Source organism: Heptranchias perlo, chromosome 3 (assembly GCF_035084215.1).
Source record: "Heptranchias perlo isolate sHepPer1 chromosome 3, sHepPer1.hap1, whole genome shotgun sequence".
Lineage (NCBI taxonomy): Eukaryota > Metazoa > Chordata > Chondrichthyes > Hexanchiformes > Hexanchidae > Heptranchias > Heptranchias perlo.
In genome coordinates this window covers 9,659,565-9,681,985 of record NC_090327.1, presented here as the reverse complement: position 1 = coordinate 9,681,985, position 22,421 = coordinate 9,659,565, and the positions used below count along the sequence as shown (strand labels likewise).

Here is a 22,421-nt window from a genome sequence, read left to right as displayed (position 1 = left end):
CTGGCCAATATTTAACTCAAAACCAAAACCACCAAAAACAGATAATGTGGAAATTTATCTCATTGCTGCTTGTGGGACCTGGCTGTGAGCGAAGTGGATGTCGTGTTTCCTTGCATTAGAACAGTAACTACACTTTAAAAGTAATCATCGGTTGTGAAGCACTTTGGGCCATCCTATGGCCATGAAAGATGCTGTATAAATGAAAGTTTTTTCTTGCTTTCTTTACCACCCACTTCCAGGCCCCATTCACACAGTGTGCCTGAACTGGAAAACCATTATTTTCAGCTGGCTAGTAGTCACCCCATAATCCATTGCAAGTCCAAATCAGTTATTTTCCACACCTGTCATGAAAAGCGCAAACGGGACCTGAAAAAGCTGGTATCTGTGCAAAAAGCAGGCAGTTGGCCTCTACGATAAAGAATCAACTTAACTTCCTATTACAGAAGCCAATCTCAAAGAAAAAGCAAAGCTGCTGTTTGAAGGACAGACAGAAGTTGATCCTCCAACTAATTTCTTCAAGGTGCCTTAACTTCAACTTCAAAACAGCATATTCAGTTGGACGATCAAAACTTTTTCCGTTCACTAAATCAGCCATCCTAGCAATCTCACACAGAGGCACTGCAAATTTAGTATAAAAGTAGGAGATAGCTTTGTACTGTGAACTGGGCGAAAACTGTTGAAGCTCTTTCAGAGGACCCTTGCAGCCAGCACAGATAGAAGATTTTATCCCATCATTTGGGACAAGATGTCTGGAGCAGACAGGACAGTGTGGTAATCCACTGTGCCATCCACCCTTTGCTTTCTACTCTTAGCTTTTTTTTAAGAAAAAAGACAGTGGCCATTCTAATCTATTTGAATACAGACAATTTTTGATAAATAATAATTACTTTTAAAACTGAGCACTATTGTAAACTGAACATTAATTTCCAATGAGCATCATATCTAGACTTTGCGCCCATTGCTGAGAAGGAAACCAGTTTCTGAAGTTTAAGTAAGCATATTACATTTTTCCATCACATTAGCACAATTCAAACTGTCTTCTGAAGAGATTGATATAATGCTCTGTGGATCTACGTGATGAGGGGCTAAATCTGAATTTTCAACAAAATTGTGTACATGTGGGAGATTGGTTAATAGATTAATTCTGTTAAATACCAAATTTAAAATTATTCAACACAGAATTCTGAATACATGTTGTCTAGTGCCATTCTGAATGACCTGTTTTCTATTGCAAGCACGAAACTGAATGTTCTGGCTTTAAACAACGTGGGGCATACCACAAATACTTACCTTGAATCAGGCTTATACAGATGCCAGCGCTTAAAATTTTGTACAGCAATTCTTAAGAGTGAACTTTAGGGAATACAAACAAACATCCAAAATATTTTGGCGCAGACAGGAAAAAGATTAATATTTTCACTGCTTAATTATTGTACTCATGATGTGGAGATGCCGGTGATGGACTGGGGTTGACAATTGTAAACAATTTTACAACACCAAGTTATAGTCCAGCAATTTTATTTTAAAGCTTGTGAATTTAAAATAAAATTGCTGGACTATAACTTGGTGTTGTAAAATTGTTTATAATTATTGTACATTATAGGTAGAATTGTGAACACAATAAGGTCGTCCACTGACAAACAACAAATCTTTGGGGAAAAAAGCTGATTCATGGCAGACAAAGTAAACTCTAATTTCAGTGACTTCCCTTATAAAGAGTTAGGCCAATTCTCCTGTACAGGCAATAAACTTTTACATGTTCCAGCTGCACATACCTGGGGCTTTGGCACAAGCTTTTATTGATCCCATGGTCCCCGAAACACATTTTACCAATGATGTGCTACAGTACTTCAACTCAACATTTTGGATAGAACCCTCAAGAGTTGGCAATGGATTCTGGGATTTCACACCTAATAAAAGAAAATTGCAAATGAAGTAGTCTGCTGCATTTAAATAATCAGAAATTCTAAACAGAAGAGCTATTTCTCAACATTGAAGATATTTAGTGTTCTACAGACTACAAGTTGGTACACAGATGTATTTGAAAGCTTTATGCAGAACTACAAAAGTTGCAAATAAAAGAGAAAAACATGCATCAATACAATCCACTGATGAGCATTTTAAAAAATATATTGAGAAACTGTTTTTATCTTCAAAGCTGTCAACATTAGACACTACCTGGCGTTTCAAAGAAAAAAAACCCGGCAAATCGCAAATTATAGTTAAAGATAATAAAGACAGTTTACTCCCAGGCCACATGGCAGTAAAAGCCAGCAGAAACTTCAGGTACATTTACCCTGCACAATCCCTTCGCTCTGCCACTTGGCAGAGTAAGTTTGGAGTCAGGGTCCGACCAGACTCTGGAGGCTGTAATCTCACATTGCTTTGCTTCGACACAGCATGGTGTATAAATCCAGTGTGGTGTCACACCTGGTTTACAAAGTGCTCAGGTGGTCCGCTGCACTTGGGTACTTCTTAAATCTACCTTAACTCAAGTTAAATGTTTAGAGCAGAGATTCTTCCATCCCACGCCTTCTAAACATTTCAATTTTTAACTGTTGGAAGACAGCGTGTAACCAGGCTTGCACAGAGCTTCCCTCAACGGGACAGTTAGAGTTCCAGCCAGGCAGGAGCCAAGCAATGTAAACAGGGTTCCGCCTGGCTGGAAATAGATGCACCCTAACTGTCACAAAACGAGCACACCATCAATCCAAACCAGTGAACTCTGCCACTAACTTCACTTACCTTTACAGTCTTAACAAATTTGTAACAGTTCACAACAGTATGATGTCTGTATTGTGCCACCACTGAAAAGTATTTTTAAGAGGATAAATGATAGTGACTTGAAGGACACAGAGGGTCCTTTGCGTTGGTTTGTGATATATAGCACTGAGCAATGGTAATTGGTTTAGAATGAAGGTCCACATCCAAATATCTTCTAGCGAAACTATACCAGAAGCTTTATTGCAGAGTGCCAGTATAATGTTTGTTATTTCAGTATTTGTGCCTTCAATTTTCCAGAGATTCTTGCTCTACCAATATTGTAAATTACACTGAAAAACTATTTTTGCCCTCAAAACTACAACGGACTCTGAAAGGAAAAAAAACTGGCAAAACCAAAATGATAGTTAAAGATACTGAAAACCGTTTAAATCTGTTTTTTGAGGACCACGTCCAACGTTAGTGAAGCAATTGTAAATTTAAATTTGTGCTAATTTCATAACCTTGGCTTAAAACATTCTGGAAAGTCGAGTCTGAAGTCCATATTTTTACAAACTTGAGAGGTCTTCAGTTGCAGATTTTTTTTTTACAGTGACCGCAAACTTCCTCCTAAACTCAACAGGCTTACTTAGTTAATAAAGCACTTAATGTATTTGTACATATGGTTACTTTGTTAACCATTTACTCCATTCATTTACCCTTTGCCTTACCTGGCTACTCATTATTATATACAGCTAAGGAGTTTAGACTGGTTCTCTTTCTTTTAACATGTAGTGAGAAAGGATAGCAATGAATATTGGGTAGAAATTGGTATGTGTTGCACCAGTTTTTCAGGTGTAAAAGAGATGCAAAGCATACCAATTTAGCAGTGGGATTACCTGCGACCATTCTGCGTAGACGTTGGTCCCACTGCTAAACTCGTGGGCCCCATTTTTCTTTTTAGGCACGCCGCGCGGCGTCAAACACCTTGAATATGTAAATTAGGGGCTTAACACCTCCTTTTCAAAATTAGTCAGCAATCAGCGGGGCAGGCGTCGGGTCTGCCCCGCTCAGGATTCTTGTCCGCCAATGAAAGCGAACTTGTAAAAGAGAACCAAGCATTGTGATTGCGCGCATTCCCCCTTCCCGGAAGCCCACTCCAATCCCCCGTCCCCTTTCCGGGACTTAACCGAGGGCCGCTGCCAGGGTCGCAGCGGCCAAACGTTGACGTCCACGTCGCCAACGAGCTGCCTTTGGAATGCACAGCAGGTGTCCACAGCTCGCCAGTCCAGACCCGAGACCCAATTTTGATCCCTGTTCAGGGAACCATTCAAGCCTGCGCCCAGTTCACACGGGCGGGCCTACGCTATGGAATTTCTATCCCACTAGGTTTTTGTTAGGCTAACGGTTGAGAAATTTATCTTCAAACACTACCCCAATTGATCTGGAGAATATGGTTCCAGGGAAATTATCAATGAAAATGTGGAAATCACTACCACATGAGGCGAATAGCATAGATGCATTTAAGGGGAAGGTAGATAAGTACATGAGGGACAAAGGAATAGAAGGATATGTTGATAGGGAGAGATGAAGCAAGGTGGGAGCATAAACCGGCATAGGCCTCTTGGGTCGAATAGCCTGTTTCTGTGCTGTAAAATTCTATGTGATTCCATGTAAAATGCAGTATCTTTTAACGCATAAGGTGGCACGAGTATGGTCTTAGTGCAACCAACTGTTGCTGCTCCAGGCAATGTTTTTCTGTTTGATAAAACAAAACAGTGCCCATTTCACTGGAAGGATTTCAATCATGAGAAAGTAAATTTTTACTCAATAATCATCAAAAATATTGCACTGCTGTATTTAGCAAACAGGTGCATAAATATTTACAAGGAAAATTCTAGCACAGAATAAAACAGAACATTTAATAAAGAAGAATATAACAGAACATTTAGCAAAGAAACCGTAGGTTAACTATATTTGATCTTCACAAACCAATGTATTGAAACGTTAAAAAAAAATCATCTAAAAATGCTCCTGCCCTATATAATCAGTAGCACTTTTTGAAGTGTAAATAACCTATACAATCCTACAATCCACGGAGTTTGCCTCACTCGTATTACATACATCAGATTATATATAGCACAGTATACGTTTGCTGTGAAAAGTATGATTTTACCATCAGCCGTTTTCATTTTAGACAGCAATCTTCAAAATATACTGTCTCCAAGTATAATGTCTGCCTGATGTGGCAAGATAAATGGAAAAAACACTGTCGAAAATGATGATCTCACCTTTAGTTTGAATTCTATTTCATGAGCTCTGTAAAACATATGTGCGCAAAAACTACTGCAAACATTCCATGTTTCTATTTTCTTTTTATTTGAATTCACTGTTTTAACTATTGATGATGAATGACTTACAGTCCACCACTTGAATGTAATACTAGTTGAAGCTATTTCGAAATATATGCCCGTGCTTTCTCCCTAAATAAGGCATTGCTGAGACAAGTGGCTCAATGTTCCTTAACATTCCTCACTGCCCATTTAAGTTTCTGTAAAGTGGTCTGAAAGGCCCTGTTGGGTTATTCACATATTACATCTCATTCAACATCACAACGTCTCACACTGGATGCTTAACCGATAAGCATTAAAAGTTTAAAGATTAAATGATGATTTGTTTTTTAAAACATTAAATTTTTGGAATATTTTAATTCTATAACAATCACTACTACAACAATTTGCATTTTCTAGTGCCTTTCACATAGTAAATTTTCCCAAGGCTCTTCACAGAGGTGTAATCAGACAAAAATTGATGCCAAATCAAAGAAGGGTTTAAGGGAGGTCTTAAAGTACAAGAGGGAGATGGAGAGCCAGAAGTGTTTCGGGAGGGAATTCCAGAGCATGGCCCAAGCGACTGAAAGTATGGCCGCCAATGGTGGGGCAAAGGGAAGGGCTGCACAAGAGCCAGAGTCGGAGGAATGGAGAATTTCTGAAAGTAAGACTCGGCGAGGTTACAGAGATAGAGAGGGGAAGGCCATAAAGAGATTTAAGTACATCATTTTAAATTTGAGTTGCTGGGGGATTGGAAGCAAATGTAGGTCAGCGAGCACAGGAGTGGTGAGTGAGCAGAGCTAGGTACGGGATAAGATAGAGGCAGCAAAGTTTTGGATGAGCTGAAGTTTACGAAGAGTGGAGGATGGAGCTGCTAGTCAGGAGAGCATTGGAACAGTCTAGCCTAAAGGTGACAAAGGAATCAATGAGGGTTTAAGCAGCAGATGGACTGAAATAGGGGCAGAGACGGGCAAAGTTACTTTGGAGGAAGCAGACGGCCGTCATGATGGCGAGAATATGGGGTCGGAAGCTCAGCTATGGTTTGAATAGGATAGCGAGGCTGCAAAGAGTCTGGTTCAGCCTGAGACAGTGGCCGGGGAGGAATGCGGAATTGGTGGCAAGGATATGTAGTTGAGTTTGTGGCAAGGTCTGAATACAATGACATTGGTCTCCCCATTGTTTTGCTGAAGGTAATTGCTACAAGATTCAAGGAGCAACAAAACGTAGTAAAAATACAGATAAAAACATCAACTTCACACTACATACAGGAGAACTGTAACAGTGCAATAATGATATGTAACAATCAAAAATCAAACAACTGTGAAAAAAGCAGCATGAAAAGAAAGCATAAATTAAGACGTGAGATATTGTGGTGATAAGGACTTCGCCAAGAGCAACCAAAAGATGCCTAAGGGTTGATTTTGGCAGGCCTGTTTGCAAGCAATAGAAAAGTTTATGGATTTTCCAAAAAAGGATCAAACAGAATTATTTGTTTGACTGAGTGTTTGAGACAGAAAAATGAACATCTTGCCTGCAGGAAATAGCTAATTAATAATATGAAGAGCAGATGCAGCTGGGATAATGTTTGGCACAGGGACTTTATTCCCTCCTCTATACCATGAGATGGGGGAAGAAATAGCGATGGAGGGAGGGGAAAGGAGAGAGAAAAACAGAACCCTTGCGCCACTTAGTCCAGCATGGGAGCTGATCTAAGAAACAGTTAAGAGCACCAGGACTAGTGTGCCCTACCCCTTCCAGTGCATAAAAATTCAGTGAGGAAAACTGTACGCTAATAACTTTAGTCTAAGATTGACAAAGGAAATACATAATTCTCTTCGATGAGCCACCTTTCACAGTGGCTTCTTCCATGCCAAGCACACAAGAATTCACAATACCAATAAATCGATCAAAAATGTTTTAAAAAACTGAGGGACAGATATAAAGGCGAAAAATTCAATATTCAGCAATGTAATGAATCACTAAAACATATGGAAATGTACTAAATAATTCATGTTTCATCTCAAAACAAGAGACATGGAGTAGAAGCAAGTCATGTAATACCAGATTTAACAGCTTCAAACAAGTAATGGACAACTAGCAGTTATCTCTCCCCATCTCTTTTCAATCTTGATACTGTCCTGTACGAGAGGCCTTCACCTTCACCTAGCTTTCTCAACAACAACAGTGAACACTGATTTAATTCAAATATAAAGCACACAAAACTAACCAAGCAAGAATACCAGTGGGAGGGGGAGAAGATATTGCCAAAGATGGTATTAAAATATAATACAGTTCTTGACTTGCAAATTAGCCAATCAGGAAAATTTATGAAGTATCAAATGGATCGTTTATGTCCACCCAAGAGGACAGGCAGGGCCTTGGTTTAACATCTCATCCGAAAGACAGCACCACCGACAGTGCAGCACTCCCTCAGTACCGTGCTGTAGTGTCAGCCTGGATTTTGTGCTCAAGTCTCTGGAGTGTGACTTGAACCCATGGGTGATTCATATAACAGTAAAATGAAAAGTTACCAATTATTAGTGCAGTCATTTCCAATATCCGGTCGTTTCTTATTGAGGGGAATTTCTACATGGATGCTAGGATTTCCTTATCAGAGCAAAGAATTTGTTTGTAATCCATGTTTTAGCAGCAGTCAGCAACTCATTTTAGTTATTCCTTGAAGTGCACAGCAAAGCTCAGACCCAGAGTGTACATTTTTTTTAAAGTTAAAAGTTATAAATGTCACTATTTGTTTATCCTTATTGAAATTAGCTTCACATACTTTCAATAAATGGTCACTAGACAATCACTCATCCAGAGTCATGTTTATATTGTGATGTCAGTTACAAAAATGTATTTACTTTTTAAAAATTTGTTCTTAAGATGTGGGTGACACTGGCAAGACGGTATTTACTGCCATCCCCAGTTTCCCTGCGGGATTAAGAGTCAATCACGTAGTCTGGGATTGGAGTTGTATGTAGGCCAGACCAAGCAGGGGTGGCAGATCTCTTCTCTGAAGGACATTAATGAACCAGTTCAGTTTTTACAACAATCCGGCAGCTTTTCATGGTCACTTTAACTGCTGCTAGCCTACCAATTACCAGGTTTATTGAATTCTATTTCACAACTTGCCATGGTGGGGTTTAAACTCTCAACCTCTGGGTTGCTAGTCCAGTACCACGCCACTAAACTACAGCTACCAGTACATATGCAACAAAGATAGTCTATAAAGAAAAAAAAATCTTGGAAAATTTTTGTTAAAAATACAAGCAGCTATTAACACATTTTAAAAGAGTGGAATCATGGGCAGTTTCTCAGCTGTTGGAAATGGGTAACATGGTTCCACACAGTTCTGTTCTGGCACTGATTCTGTTCACAGTGTAATCTACAATTTAGATATAAGACTAGCAGGAAAGGACTCCAGATTTTTAGATACTAAAATAGGAAGCATAATAAATAATTCTGAGGACCAAAGGAAGCTGCAAGGGGATAATGATATGGTGGTAGAATGGGCAAAAATGTGGCAGATGGAATTCAATGTCACTAAAAGATCGGCTGTACATTTTGGTTAAAAAAAAAATCGTACTTTGAATGAGGGAAGGCTGGATGATGTGGAACAGCAGAGGGATTTGGGAATTCGGGTTTGCAAGACATTAAAAGCATCTCAAGTGGATAAGACGATAAAAAAGCAAATGGAATATTGGATTTCGTGACCAGAGGTAAAAAGAAAGCATTTATATAGCTCCTTTCACGACCTCAGAATGTCCCAAAGCACTTTACAATGTACTTTTGATGTGTTGTAATGTAGGAAACATGGCAGCCAATTTGCACACAGCCAGCTCCCACAAGCAGCAATGAGATAAATGACTAGATCATCTGTTTTTTTTAGATGTTGGTTGATGGATAAATGTTGGCCAGGTCACCGGGAGAACTCCCCTGTTCTTCTTCGAATAGTGTCATGGGATCTTTTACGTCCACCTGAGAAGGCAGATGTGACATCTGAAAAATGGCACCTCCAACAGTGCAGCGCTCCTTCAGTACTGCACTGGAGTGTCAGTCTAGATTATGTGCTCAAGTCTCTGGAGTGGGACAACCTTCTGACTCAGAGGCAAGAGTGCTACCACTGCGCCGAGGCTGACACTGACAAGAGATAGAATATACAAGTCGAGATGTACTGGTGAATACACATAAAACCATAGTTGGAGTACAGTGCAGAATCACTAGGATGTTGTCTGGTATGAGGGGGGAAAAAAAAGAAAAATATTAAAATTTGGGTTGTTTTCATTGGAACTGAAGAGATTACGGGGTGATTTGATTGAGGTGTTTAAAAATATGAACTGGAGCAGAATAGGTGGAAACTGTTTAAATGTAAAAGATTTAAGACAGAGCAATCGAAACTTTTTTTTAATACACAGGGTTGTAAGACATTGCAATGCCCTCTCAGGAGGTATTGAGAGAAGCATAGACCATGTCAACTTTTAAGAACAGGTTAGATATGTGGTTGAAGGAAAGGAGAACAAAAGAGTATTTAGGAGAAAAGAAAAGAAAAAAAACAGGACGGGCACATGGGATTAGGAATACTGCTCCTGTGGAAGATGACCACCAACACACACAGGTTGGGCCGAACAGGCTGTTTCAAATGGAAGCTCCTCCACATATCACCGGAGTTTGTGTGGCTTCTCAACATGGAGAATCGAAAGGATGCAATCTTTTTAATGTAATTTTTGATCTCAGTAATTTCAATCACATGACTCAAATTTTAATCATATGAAAACACCTCTCTTGGGCTGGCATATGATTCCTTTTTCTCCTCAGAAGAGGCAAAGCACAACAATAGACAGCAATAAATTGGAATGAATTTTTCAATGAGGGAAAGACAGATGGGATGGCTGGAATTTGGAATATGGGGGAACTGCATCATTCTTCAAATGAAGACGACTCTACAGGGCTAATTTGGTGTCCACACTGCTGATGGAAAGTGTCACCTGCTGGCAATGCATAGATGACATTCGTATTTTTCACCCACTCCTTCCATCCCTTCCAATAGGCAAACCAAACAAAAAGGTAGCCATCTCAACCAGGATGAAATCTCTTGTAAGTCAGAATAGATTTAAGAATTGTAAATCATCTTTGGTCCAGAAGCTCAAACAATAATATTTGTTGGTAGCATATGAATTGCTTCAAGTGAGTGTTCTGTAAATCACATGAATATAACCTTCAGATTAAGCTAAAATGCAGATACAAATCAAGTAGAATGAACTTTGTTTGTGCAAAGGTTCTTGTTAACATCTGAAAATAATGTGGACCATATTCAACAAGCCAGTGTTCAGCAAATTCAGATCCAAGGGTACATGTTCCACAAAACATGAAAGGTTGCCTGCTTTTACAAATGGGTTTAGGTCTATCCACACCATAGGTGAAACTCTTCTGACATCCATATAATGAAGCCTGCATTCCAACTAAGACTAATGAGGTGATGGATAGAAAAAAGGGAAAGGTAATTTCCTGTTTAAAATTAAGTTCTGACACCATCTTTGGAAGTAATTTAGGGTAAGGCCTCAAGATAGTCTGGTCATCATACCTATAAAATACACATGATTGATAACCATTACAGAGGCTGTCAAGCAAAAGGTAGTGTTATAAAGAAAGGATTTTTTTCTGTACAAGAAATTTTGATTTCAAAGAATGCAAAGCCTTCAAAAGCTGCATGAGCAAGCTTATATATAATCTTCCAACTTGGATCCTCGCGCAGGCAATTCAGCTGCCGATGAACTGAGCCTTGAATGCTCTCGCAATGTCTGGAAGATTGTGGTGCAAAGTTGTTTTCATTGACTATAAGCGAGGCCTTCGAAACCAAAGACAGCATATTGCTCACCTGAAGATTGGGGGTGTTTATTCCAGAGTTGAAACAGGTTTTTACCTGGGCAAGAGATGTGCTGTTTGTGGGACCTTGCTGCGCACAAATTGGCTGCCACTTTTCCTACATTACAATAGTGACTACAATTCAAAAGTAATTCATTGGCTGTAAAGCGCTTTGGGACGTCCTGGGGTCACCCTCAAGTCTTTCTTTCTTTATGCAAATAAAGAGCTCGCATGTTTGCATTAATGTTCAATAGGGGAAGGCAGAGTACCAGATATACATATGCCAGTGCTCGTACAAAGTTCTGTTTACCAGCCTCCAACTCATTGGTTTCTTTCAATTGGCAAGAAAAAAAAACAAAAGTCAAGTTTTTTCAATAAGTAAAAATTCAAAGAGACCACTGTCCTCCCAATGTTTGGAGCAAAAAAATTAATGAAAAGATTACATTAAAAAGTAGGCTGTGCACTGCAGCCAATGCTACGATGTAAAAGGAAACTTGTCCACCTTTTTCAGATGCCTTCCATTTCTCCAATACTGGCCAATGCCGGCAGTTTTATATTTTGACGCGGGAACAACTAGTGCCAAAAGTGGAATAAAACCAGGAAAAAAGTATGAGGCGCTGCTACATGTAAGCTGAGAGAACTTGATTTCAACTGCAGAACATATTAAAGATATCCAAAGCCAGAAACCTTGCACAATGATAGATCGAGTTGGTTAGATGAATACCAGAAAACAAATGTTTTGTCAACATTATAAGTCTAGCAGAAGATTTCTTGGGAACAATTTATGTCTCTACAACAAAGCATAATATGCCTTTCGCTATTTGTTTCTCTGGTTAAGTAGCCAAGCTATTAAGGAGAAACCCAAATTCAGGTAGAGCAATTTACTCTCTTGGAGATAGGCTCTTTCCATTGGACAAGTAGATTAGATTAGCACTGCAGAATGCAAGGATTGTTGAGAACCAAGACCTTCCAGGTTACAAAGACTTAGTTGACTTAATGTAACACATTGGAAATCAAAGAAAATGAAGAGAGAAATATCTATGTTCCCACGAAAGAAAGAGTGCAGGAAACAAGTCAGCTGACTTCTTCTTGTTCCTAATCAATATTTTCTAAGTTGACAGTCATTTTCAGAGGCAAACAAGCATATCTGTGGTTAACACCAAGTCTCCAAAGGATGACGTTACAAGTAGGGACAATCAGGGAATTTAAAGATAGATGCCTTGATGCCCACAGCAGTTTAAGATCAAGATCTGAAGGAGTGATTAATCGGCATCAAAAGGAAAGGCATTTCAGAAATGTGCACTAGCAAAGAAATTGTGAATGAGTTCCTCTTTGTCACCTGTTTAATGATGCACTGATTGACCGTGCACCAAGCCAATACTTTAATGTAGTACTTACAAGTTCAAGTCAATTTATATACTATTTGGACTCCACTAGAGCGAAAAGGCTCCCTACGCATTACAAATGTCAGAGATTGAAGTTAAAGTTGTCAACTAAGACACTGAAGAATATTTGGTTCTGGGACCCACTCTCCCAGTGCCACGGCCAAACCCTGACTTATTTGTATTCATTGCAACAACAATGATTTATTTAACCACCACTGAGTCAGAATCTTAAATTGTACATCTAAAGATCAACCCTACACCACAAAGTTCAACGATAGCTCTACAGTGGTCCTTAATTCCTCCTAATGAGGAATCATAGGAATTGATTATTTGATAGAGGTACTATTGCCAAAATAGTCCAAAACGCAAAATGTACTCAAGTAGCAGCAAAAAAACAATCAATGTCAACGGTATAAATGGTAAAGCAGAGATTGCATCAGTTTTAGTTCAGATACAAAGGCAAATCTAATTTAAGAAAGCAGTTAAGTACTTTATCAAAAATAACACTGCAGCAGCTGTATTTGAAAGGAATGGACAGAAAAATAAAAGACACTCTGTAAGGAAATAGGATTATAAGCATTTGAACAAAACCAGTGTTCAAGAACAGGGGGAATAGTCCTCCTGTAACTCTTCAACCCCTGTTCACTTCATGTCAACACACGTAATGAACAATTCAAGTAGGCACACAAGTCACACTGCACTGCATTTGTCCAAAGCATATGTATATGTTAAAGAGTTGAAATTATGTCTATCAAGAATTACTATTTGTTTATCTTCTTCACTTTGTGCAAAATTCTCCACTTTTTTTTTTATTAATCCCTTCTGAGTACAGCAAACATGATGAAATTTCATTTGGTATAAGAGAAATGTAGCTTAATTTTAAAAAGTTTACATTTCAAAAATGAAATACCATATACATTACTCATTCCATATTTCTTTGACCTGTTCACACAAGTCTCTACATTTTTAACACTGAAGTTTTTCAGCTTTGTAGACAAAATAATTTTATTTGAAAGCTTTATAATGCTAAATGTATGAAAATCAAACCAGCTACTTAAGGGGGCAAAACAAACAAACATTTGAGACACTGGTCTCGATATGAAGAGACATTTGATGAATGGCAGGTGTTGACTTAAGTTCTTTCAATATAGATCCCCAAAAGAAACTATTTCAAGAAATCTTTGAAGGTGGCCAAGTGGAGAAGCGTACTTAACTTTCACTTATTGTATATTTTCATATATCAAAAGTGCCATTAAAAATCCCTAGGGTCACCTTCAGTTCCATGCTGAATTTTTCGCCCTCACAACACGCTCTGATTAGTATATAAGGTACTCTTGATGTCTTTTTATTTAAAACATGCTTACTCTGCCACAGTGCCTCTAGGAAATTCAGGGCAACAAATTTTGTGGTTTGGGAAACTTTTCATGTTGTGAATATTCTGGAACGTTTTAGTTGCCATCACACAAGTATGTTCAATCTTCACAGCAGTACACAAACTATAATAAAACTTCTTTTTTCATTTTACAAATCCAGATCTGATTGACATAAAATAGATCCCTGTTCAGAAAATCCAGCTGAGCACTTTATAGAGGAACATAGTAGGAGTAGGTCATTCAGCCCCTTGAGCCTGTTCCGCCATTCAATTAGATCATGGTTGAGCTGTATAGAGGAGTCTCAGCAAAAACATCATTAAAATAACCTTTACCAATTTAGACCATCTTCTATTTACTTTTTTCTATCACGGTCTTGCCAGTAGCTACTGGAATATTACCACTTCTAAAATAGTGAAGGAAAAGTAAATTTAAAAAATTTTCTTATTTTCTAAATATAAAATTAGTTAATCCACTCGAAGATAAATATACAAAAAATGATCTTTTAATTAAGAACCTTATCAATTGAAAAGTTAATCTAGAGAAAGACTACAGCCCAAATTGTTCCCCAAATGCATTTGCATAGAAAAAAAATGCATATAGTGCACACTTCCTGCACATACAAATCTTGCTTCCTCGGTCACATTTTTATCATGGAAAATCCATGGCCCCAATTTTAACCCAACCCGCCTGGCGGCAACAGGTGGTAAGCAGTTAAAATAGCGAAAATCGACTTAACGGCTTCCTGCCAGAAACCCACCAACCGCCATTTTAACTCGGAAGCTGACTCGGGTGACAACAGCACCAGCCAGAAACAGGTGGGTGCCTCATTAATAAATGCAAATCAGGGCCTATGATGTTATTAGGACCCCAACACGATTTTAACTGGGCGGATCAGCAGTCCCACCCAGTGGCAAACCCATTGAGTAAAACCTAGCGGGATTGCCTTCAGCAAACTGACCAACGCTGGCTGAAAGCTGTACTCAAAGGGGCACTCACCTGCAGGCACTCTCAGTCTGCAATGCACAGCTGTATAAAGGAGGTCACCAATGCCCTCTTATCATGCCAATCAGCACATGACCTTCCCAATGGACACAAACAGCCAGAACGAAAGAGCTCTGTGATTTCCAGCATTAGCTGGCTCCCTGTGTGTACAAGGCATCGTTGACTGTCGCACTTAGCTATCACAGCACCAGAGGATGTGAGGAGATTTTTTTTCCCCCAACATTCTAATTATATACAATTAGTGTGTGAAGGATAGAAGGATTATGAAAGTCTGTACCAGTTTCTCTGGCAGCTGCCACGATGCCTTCACCCTGCGAAACATCTATCCCTCCCACTTTTCCTCCCATCCAAGAACGTCAGAGAATGGCTGTTAGGTGACAAGGATACCCCCCCCCCAGACATGACTGATGACCTTTCCACAACCCCACCATGTGTGAACAACACAGGTATAATCAGAGCCATGTGACCACCAGCAGTTATTCCTCAGTAACTGAAATTTCTAATGTCAGAAATAAGGCTTCAAACAGAATTTTAAAAATCACGTATTTCACAAAAAACCTAATTGAATTTATCAACTGAATTATCTTGTGCACCTTTTAATACATTCATTAAGATTTTTCCTTGAAAGTCTGAATATCCTGGGATGGGTTTTGCTATTTTTGTCCAGAGCTTTATGCAAGTAAAGCTTATACAGACATTTCTTTTTTAAAAAAAGAGCTGTGTAATTGTGTGTGTGTGAAAGAGAGAGAGAGAAAGAAAAAAAGCCATTGGAGGAGGCAAGATGGGTGACTGACTCTCTGAGGGGTGGGGAAAGGCATGAAGGAAAAGTTAGAACAGGAGTGTCCATAGCAACCTATGCTCTCAAAAAGATTTGAAGCTGTCGCTTCCCAAGGGGAAAACGAGGACTCCGGGCAAGCCATCAAATAAATATCAGTGGCACCAACATTTAAGAGATGGCTCGGAAAAGCAGCAGGGGTGAAATTAGAAACACAGCTAGATTCAATAGTTAGAGGGGTTGACACTATCTTTTCCAGTCCAGAGCAACAATCGTGGAAGCTTTGTTACATCCCAGGTGTGAGGGCAAGGGACATAGTGAATAGGCGGGAAAAGATTGTGCAAGGGGAGTGAAAGCAATCAGCTATCGTGGTCCATGTGGGAAACACTGACGTTGGTAAAGAAAGGGCTGAAGTCCTACAGAATAAATTTATAAGATTAGGAAACAAGTTTAGATGCAAGACTCCACGAGTGGTAATTTCATAATTCTGGCCGTGCGCTAGAATAGGGAAGGACGGGAAGATTAGGGAAAACAATGCATGGCTGAAGGTACGGTGTCAGGAAGAGGGATTCCACTTTATTGAACATTGGCATCAGTTCTGGGACAGATGGGTTAGCTGTTCCATAGCTTGTTCTATTCCACAAGAACAAGCTATATCTGAACAGTGGAGCGGTGGGGGTGCTATGATACTGGCAAAATGGTTAAAGAGGAAAGTGATGAGTAATTAAAATAGGAGGAACGGGATGCTCAGAAAATAAAACTAAGCATGATCATGAACAGAGAAGAGACAAATAGATGAGGATGATAATCATGCAGAAAATAATTTAACAAGAGGGATATGGAGTAGAGCAATCAAATCAAATGGACTAATTATGAATGGTACAGACTTTCATAATCCTTCTATCCTTCACACATGATGTGGAGATGCCGGTGATGGACTGGGGTTGACAATTGTAAACAATTTTACAACACCAAGTTATATAAAATTGCTGGACTATAACTTGGTGTTGTAAAATTGTTTACAATTATCCTTCACACACTAATTGTATATAATTACAATGTTGGGGGGAAAAAATCTCCTCACATCCTCTGGTGCTGTGATAGCTAAGTGCGGCAGTCAACGATGCCCTGCACACATGGAAAGCCAGCTAATGCTGGAAATCACAGAGCTCTTTCGTTCTGGCTGTTTGTGTCCATTGGGAAGGTCATGTGCTGATTAGCATGATAAGAGGGCATTGGTGACCTCTTTAATACAGCTGTGCAATGCAGACTGAGAGGTCAAGGCCGAAGTAAAGTTAGGGGGTAGCTTAGAGAATAAAATTGGGAAAAGCAGTAGTGTTAAAAAAAAAGCAAAATAAAAGATTAAAATGCTTGTATTGGAATAAACTGGAAGAACAAGATGCAATTATTTTACAGGAAGAAGTAGACATAATAGCATTAATAGGCACCTGGCTGCCAACTGAACAAGAATGGAAAATAAACATAACAAGATATAGTGGCACAAACTGCTCCCAAAACAAGGGAGGTGCTCAACAGCATTCTCCATTTTTTTTTACAGCGAATCAAAGGACCAAGCTCCCGCGTTTGCACACGCGCACTAAAACACGGAAATCGTGAACTTGCTCCTATTGGTTCGCCGGCAATTTGACAGCTGCAAATTAAAGGACCATCACGTGCTACAATCATTGAAATCACTGAAAAATCGCAAACTTGCTCATCCGCCCAGTTGGAAAGTAACTAATTACGCCACCAAAGGGTACGCTTAAAAATACCAGGTCTAAGCTAAGTTTTAAAAGCGCATTAACTCTTTATGACTGCAAAACAGCTAAAAATTACATTTCAAAAAATGTGTTGTCTCCTTATTTTAATAGTTTTGGTCATTATGTTTCCCTTTTGTCACTAATTTAATTTAATTATTTCTTTGGCTTTTTATAAAAAATATTAAAATTTTTGTTTACAACGACTTCCAGAATACTACCCTTAAATGAATGAAGTCTGCTTGCCTGCTTGTGGGTGTGACTTTTCTTCCTGTCAGATTTTGTGGGCTTGTCTTCTATTCTCACAGATTATTCCATGCACACCAACTCACGCTGCTCAGAGGCTGGGTTGATAGCGCACAATTTTTTTTTAAAGTTCAAAATCGGCGCCACGCAGCCCACAGTAAGTACATTCGTTAACTTAATTCGCAGGAGCGAATGTTGCCACGCCACTGTGCAAGTTCTGGCCCATAATATATTTAGGAGGCATAGCAAAGATAAGAAAAGAAACAGAGTGGTAATAATGGCAAGAATCATAGAATAGAATCATAGAATGGTTGCAGCACAGAAAAAGGCCATTCGGCATATCGAGCCCGTGCTGGCTTTCTGCAAGAGCAATCCAGTTAGTCCCACTCCCCCGCCCTTTCCCCATAGCCCAGCAAATTTTTTCCCTTCAAGTACTTATCCAATTCCCTTTTGAAAGCCACAATTGAATCTGCCTCCACCACCCTTTCAGGCAGTGCATTCCAGATCATAACCATTCACTGCGTAAAAAAGTTTTTCATCATGTCGCCTTTGGTTCTTTTGCCAATCACCTTAAATCTATGTTCCCTGGTTCGCGACCCTTCCACCAATGGGAAGAGTTTGTCTTTATCTACTCCGTCAAGACCCCTGATGATTTTAAACACTTCCATCAAATCTCCTCTCAACCTTCTGTGCTCGAAGGAGAACAACCCCAGCTTCTCCAGTCTATCCACGTAACTGAAGTCCCTCATCCCTCAAACTATTCTAGTAAATCTTTTCTGCACTCTCTCTAAGGCTTTCACATCCTTCCTAAAGTGCGGTGCCCAGGATGGGACACAATACTTCAGTATGCTTTTTTAACCACTTTCTCAGCCTACCCTGCCACCTTCAACGACCTGTGCACATATACCCCAAGGTGTCTCTGTTCCTGCACCCACTTTAGAATTGTACCCTTCAGTTTATATTGCCTCTCCTCATTCTTCCTACCAAAATGTATCACTTTGCACTTCTCTGTGTTAAATTTCATCTGCCACGTGTCTGCCCATTCCACCAGCTTGTCTATGTCCTCTTGAAGTCTGTCCCTATCCTTTTCACTGTTCACTACATTTCCAAGTTTTGTGTCACCTGCAAATTTTGAAATTGTGCCCTGTATGCCCATGTCCAAGTCATTAATATATATCAAGAAAAGCAGTGGTCCTAGTACTGATCCCTGGTGAACACCACTGTACACCTCCCTCCAGTCCGAAAAACAACCATTCACCACTACTTTCTGTTTTGTATCCTTGCTGCCACTGCCCCTTTTATTCCATGGGCTTCAGCTTTGCTGACAAGTCTATTATGTGGCACTTCATCAAACACCTTTTGGAAGTCCATATACATCACATTGCCCTCATCAACCCTCTATGTTACCTCATCAGAAAGAGAGCAAGTGCATGCTGTATTTTTTGCAAAAATAAAAGTGGCAGTGGTAATATTAGCAAAAGTGCAAATACATGTTGTAGAGAGGGTTTACGTAGACAAGGAACAGGTCCAGACTGAACCAATATGGTTGGAGCTCAAAGATAAAAAAGGATTTGTTATGTTCGTATGGAAGGAAATCTACAGTCAGATTACAAGGGTGCAGGAATTATTTATCGAGGAGATTTTAATTATCCACTTATCGATTGGGACAGAAAGGGAGTAAGTGGAGAAAAGGAAATGGAATTTCTTAAACTCCTTCCTTAAGCAAAATTCTTGAGGAAAGGGTGAAGGCATTGCTAGATCTGGTTATGAGTAATGAAATACATCAGGTAGATGAGCTGAACGTGGATAAGCACCTTGGCAGCAGTGACAATAATATGAGACGGTTTAAGATACAACTAGAAAGAGAGAAAGTCAGTACAAAAACAAAACACCAGATTGGATTAGGGCGGATTTTAGAAATGTGAGGAGAGCTAGTTGAGGTGAAGTGGGAAAAGAAATTCACACGCTGGACTGTACAGCAACATTAGAATGTTTTTTTATAAAGAGATTGCAAAGGTGTAGAATAAGAACATTCTATTAGAAAAGAAGGGAACTACTGGTAGTTTTAGGAGGCCATGGTTAAATAAAGAATTTAGAAACCAATTAAAATGAAGAAGAGGGCCAATGAGGACTGAAAGAATAATGAAAAAAACGAAAGAAGATCACGATAAAATAAGAAAAGAGGTTAAGAGCAAGATAAGGAAAAGTAAGGGGGAGTATGAGGGAAAAAAATCAAAATCTATGAAAAAGAACAGTAAAATATTTTAAAAGTGTATCAGTAAAAAGAGAATTGTTGAAAGTGAGGTGCTACCCCTGAGAGAAGATTGTCAATTTCGAGATAATGATCAAAAATGTCACATGTATTTAACAAGTACTTTGCATTGGCCCTTACTGAAGAGAAAGATATCGGAGAAGAGGTGAATCCTGAAGGGGTTGAGAGCAAGGTGAGCGATATTATTATGGATAAAAGGATAATGTTAGATAGGTTAGTTAAACTAAAGGAAGACAAAACCACAATGGGATACACTCCAGGATCCTGAGAGAGGTGAGGAGGAAATTGCACAGGGCCTCGAAATTATATTTCAGGGCTCGATTCAGTGTGAATGTGTGCTGGAGGACTGAATAGTGCCCAAAGGAGGACCCATTTTTGAAAAGGGAGACAGAGCTAATCTGGGTAATTACAGGCCAGTTAGCTTAACATCTGTGGTAGGGAAAATTTTAGAGACTTTAATTAAGGATGAAATTACAACATATTTAAACAAATAGAAAACAGTTAGAAGCAGCAGGCATATACTTCAAAAGGGATTATGATGCTCAACAAACCTCACTGAATTCTTTGAGGAGGTAACATATATGGTAGATGGGAAAAATGTAGTGTACATGGACTTTAGGAAAGCCTTTAACAAGGTTTAATGGGGGATTACTAGAGAAGATTAAGGGGTGTGGATTTGGGGGAGGAAAGCAAACCTAATTCAAAATTGGTTTGAAAGGAGAGAAGAGAGCAGGAGTTATGGGCAGCTTTTCCAGAATGATTGGAAGTACGTGGTGGTGTCCTGCAGGATTCATTTCTGGGGCCACTTCTGTTCACGTGCAGATCAATGTTTTAGCAACAGGCCTAGAGGGAATGCTATCAAGATAGGAAGTATAATTAATTCTTTAGAAGAGCGAAGAAAGCTGCAAAGGGATCTTGATTAGATGGGAGAATAGGCTAAAAACTGACATGTGGAATTCAATGCAAGTATAAGGTGATGCATTTCCGAAAGAAAAATAACAGCAGTAGGTGCACTCTGAATGGAAGTAGCTTTGGTGCTGTGGAAGAGCAGAGGGGGATTTGGGAGTACAGGTTCACAGGTCATAGAAAGCAACTCCTCAAGTTGATAGTTATAACAAAAAGCTAATGGAATTCTTGGTTTTATGACAAGAGGTATGCCAAGAGGTAATAATGCGTTTATATAAAGCCTTAATAAGACCTCAGATAGAGTACTGTATGCAGCATTCAGCTCCACAATCCAGCTGTCGGATTGTTAAGACCCCACTGGTTCAATAATGTCTTTTAGGGAAGGAAACCAGCCATTCTTACCCTGCCTGCCCTATATGTGACTCCAGTCCCACACTAACGTGATTGGCGCTTAACTGCCCTCGAAAGCAGCCTAGCAAGCCACTCAATTGTATCAAACCACTAGAAAGAAACAAAAGAATAAAATCAGATGGATCACTCGGCATCAAATCAGGATACGGCAAAGGCACACCCAGCCCAGTCGGCCCTACAAAGTCCTCCTCACTAATGTATGGGGACTGGTGCCAACATTGGGAGAGGTGTCCCACATGCTAGTCAACAGCATGACAAAGTCATACTCACAGAATCATACCTACCATCCAACATCCTAGTCTCCATTCCTGGGTACCAGAGGGTGGGGGCACAGAGGTACACAGTCGGATGGGAGGCGCCCTGGAGGTTCTCAACATTGACCCCATTAAGTCTCATGGCTTCAGGTCAAACATGGGCAAGGAAAACTCCTGCTGATTACCACCTACCGCCCTCCCTCAGCTGATGAATCAGTCCTCCTCCATGTTGAACACCACTTGGAGGAATCACTGAGGCGTACCAAGGGCAGAGAATGTACTCTGAATGGGGGACTTCAATGTCCCTCACCAAGAGTGGCTCGATAGCATCACTGACCGAGCTGGCCGAGTCCTGAAGGACATAGCTGCCAGACTGGGCCTGCGGCAGGTGGTGAGCGAACCTATGAGAAGGAAAAACCTACTTGACCTCGTCCTCAACAATCTACCTGTCGCAGATGCATCTGTCCATGACAGTATTCAAAGGAGTGACCATCGCAAAGTCCTTGTGGAGACGAAGTGCCGTCTTCACACTGAGGACATCATCCAACGTGTTGTGTGGCTCTATACTAAATGGGATAGATTCAGAACAGATTTAGCAGCTCAAAACTGGGCATCCATGAGGCGCTGTGGGACATCAGCAGCAGCAGAATTGTATGCCAGCACAATCTGTAACCTCATGGCCCGGCATTTTCCTCACTCTACCATTACCAACAAGCCAGGGGATCAATCCTGATTCAATGAGGAGTGTAGAAGAGCATGCCAGGAGCAGCACCAGGCATACCTAAAAATGAGGCTACAACACAGGACTACATGCATGCTAAACAGAGGAAGCAACATGATAGGCCTAAGCGTTTCCACCAACCAACGGATCAGATCAAAGCTCTGCAGTCCTGCCACATCCAATCGTGAATGGTGGTGGACAATTAAACAACTAACGGGAGGAGGAGGCTCCGTGAACACCCCCATCCTCAATGACGGCAGAGTCCAGCACGTGAGCGCAAAAGACGAGGCTGAAGCGTTTGCAACCATCTTCAGCCAGAAGTGCCAAGTGGATGATCCATTTCAGACTCCTCCTGATATCCCCACCATCACAGAAGCCGGTCTTCAGCCAATTCGATCCACTCCACATGATATCAAGAAATGGCTGA

The 22,421-nt window shown here is 40.0% G+C and overlaps 1 protein-coding gene across 3 annotated transcripts in view; it reads right to left on the bottom strand.

Moving 5' to 3' along the window:
- LOC137310136 (intermembrane lipid transfer protein VPS13B-like) overlaps positions 1-22,421 on the bottom strand; it is an 875,231-nt gene that overhangs the window by 586,001 nt on the left and 266,809 nt on the right. For all 3 annotated transcript variants that reach the window (XM_067978127.1, XM_067978114.1, XM_067978120.1), the window contains exon 18: positions 1,776-1,910. In XM_067978127.1, the coding sequence (XP_067834228.1) occupies positions 1,776-1,910 (135 nt within the window). The remainder of the gene's footprint in view (positions 1-1,775; positions 1,911-22,421) is intronic.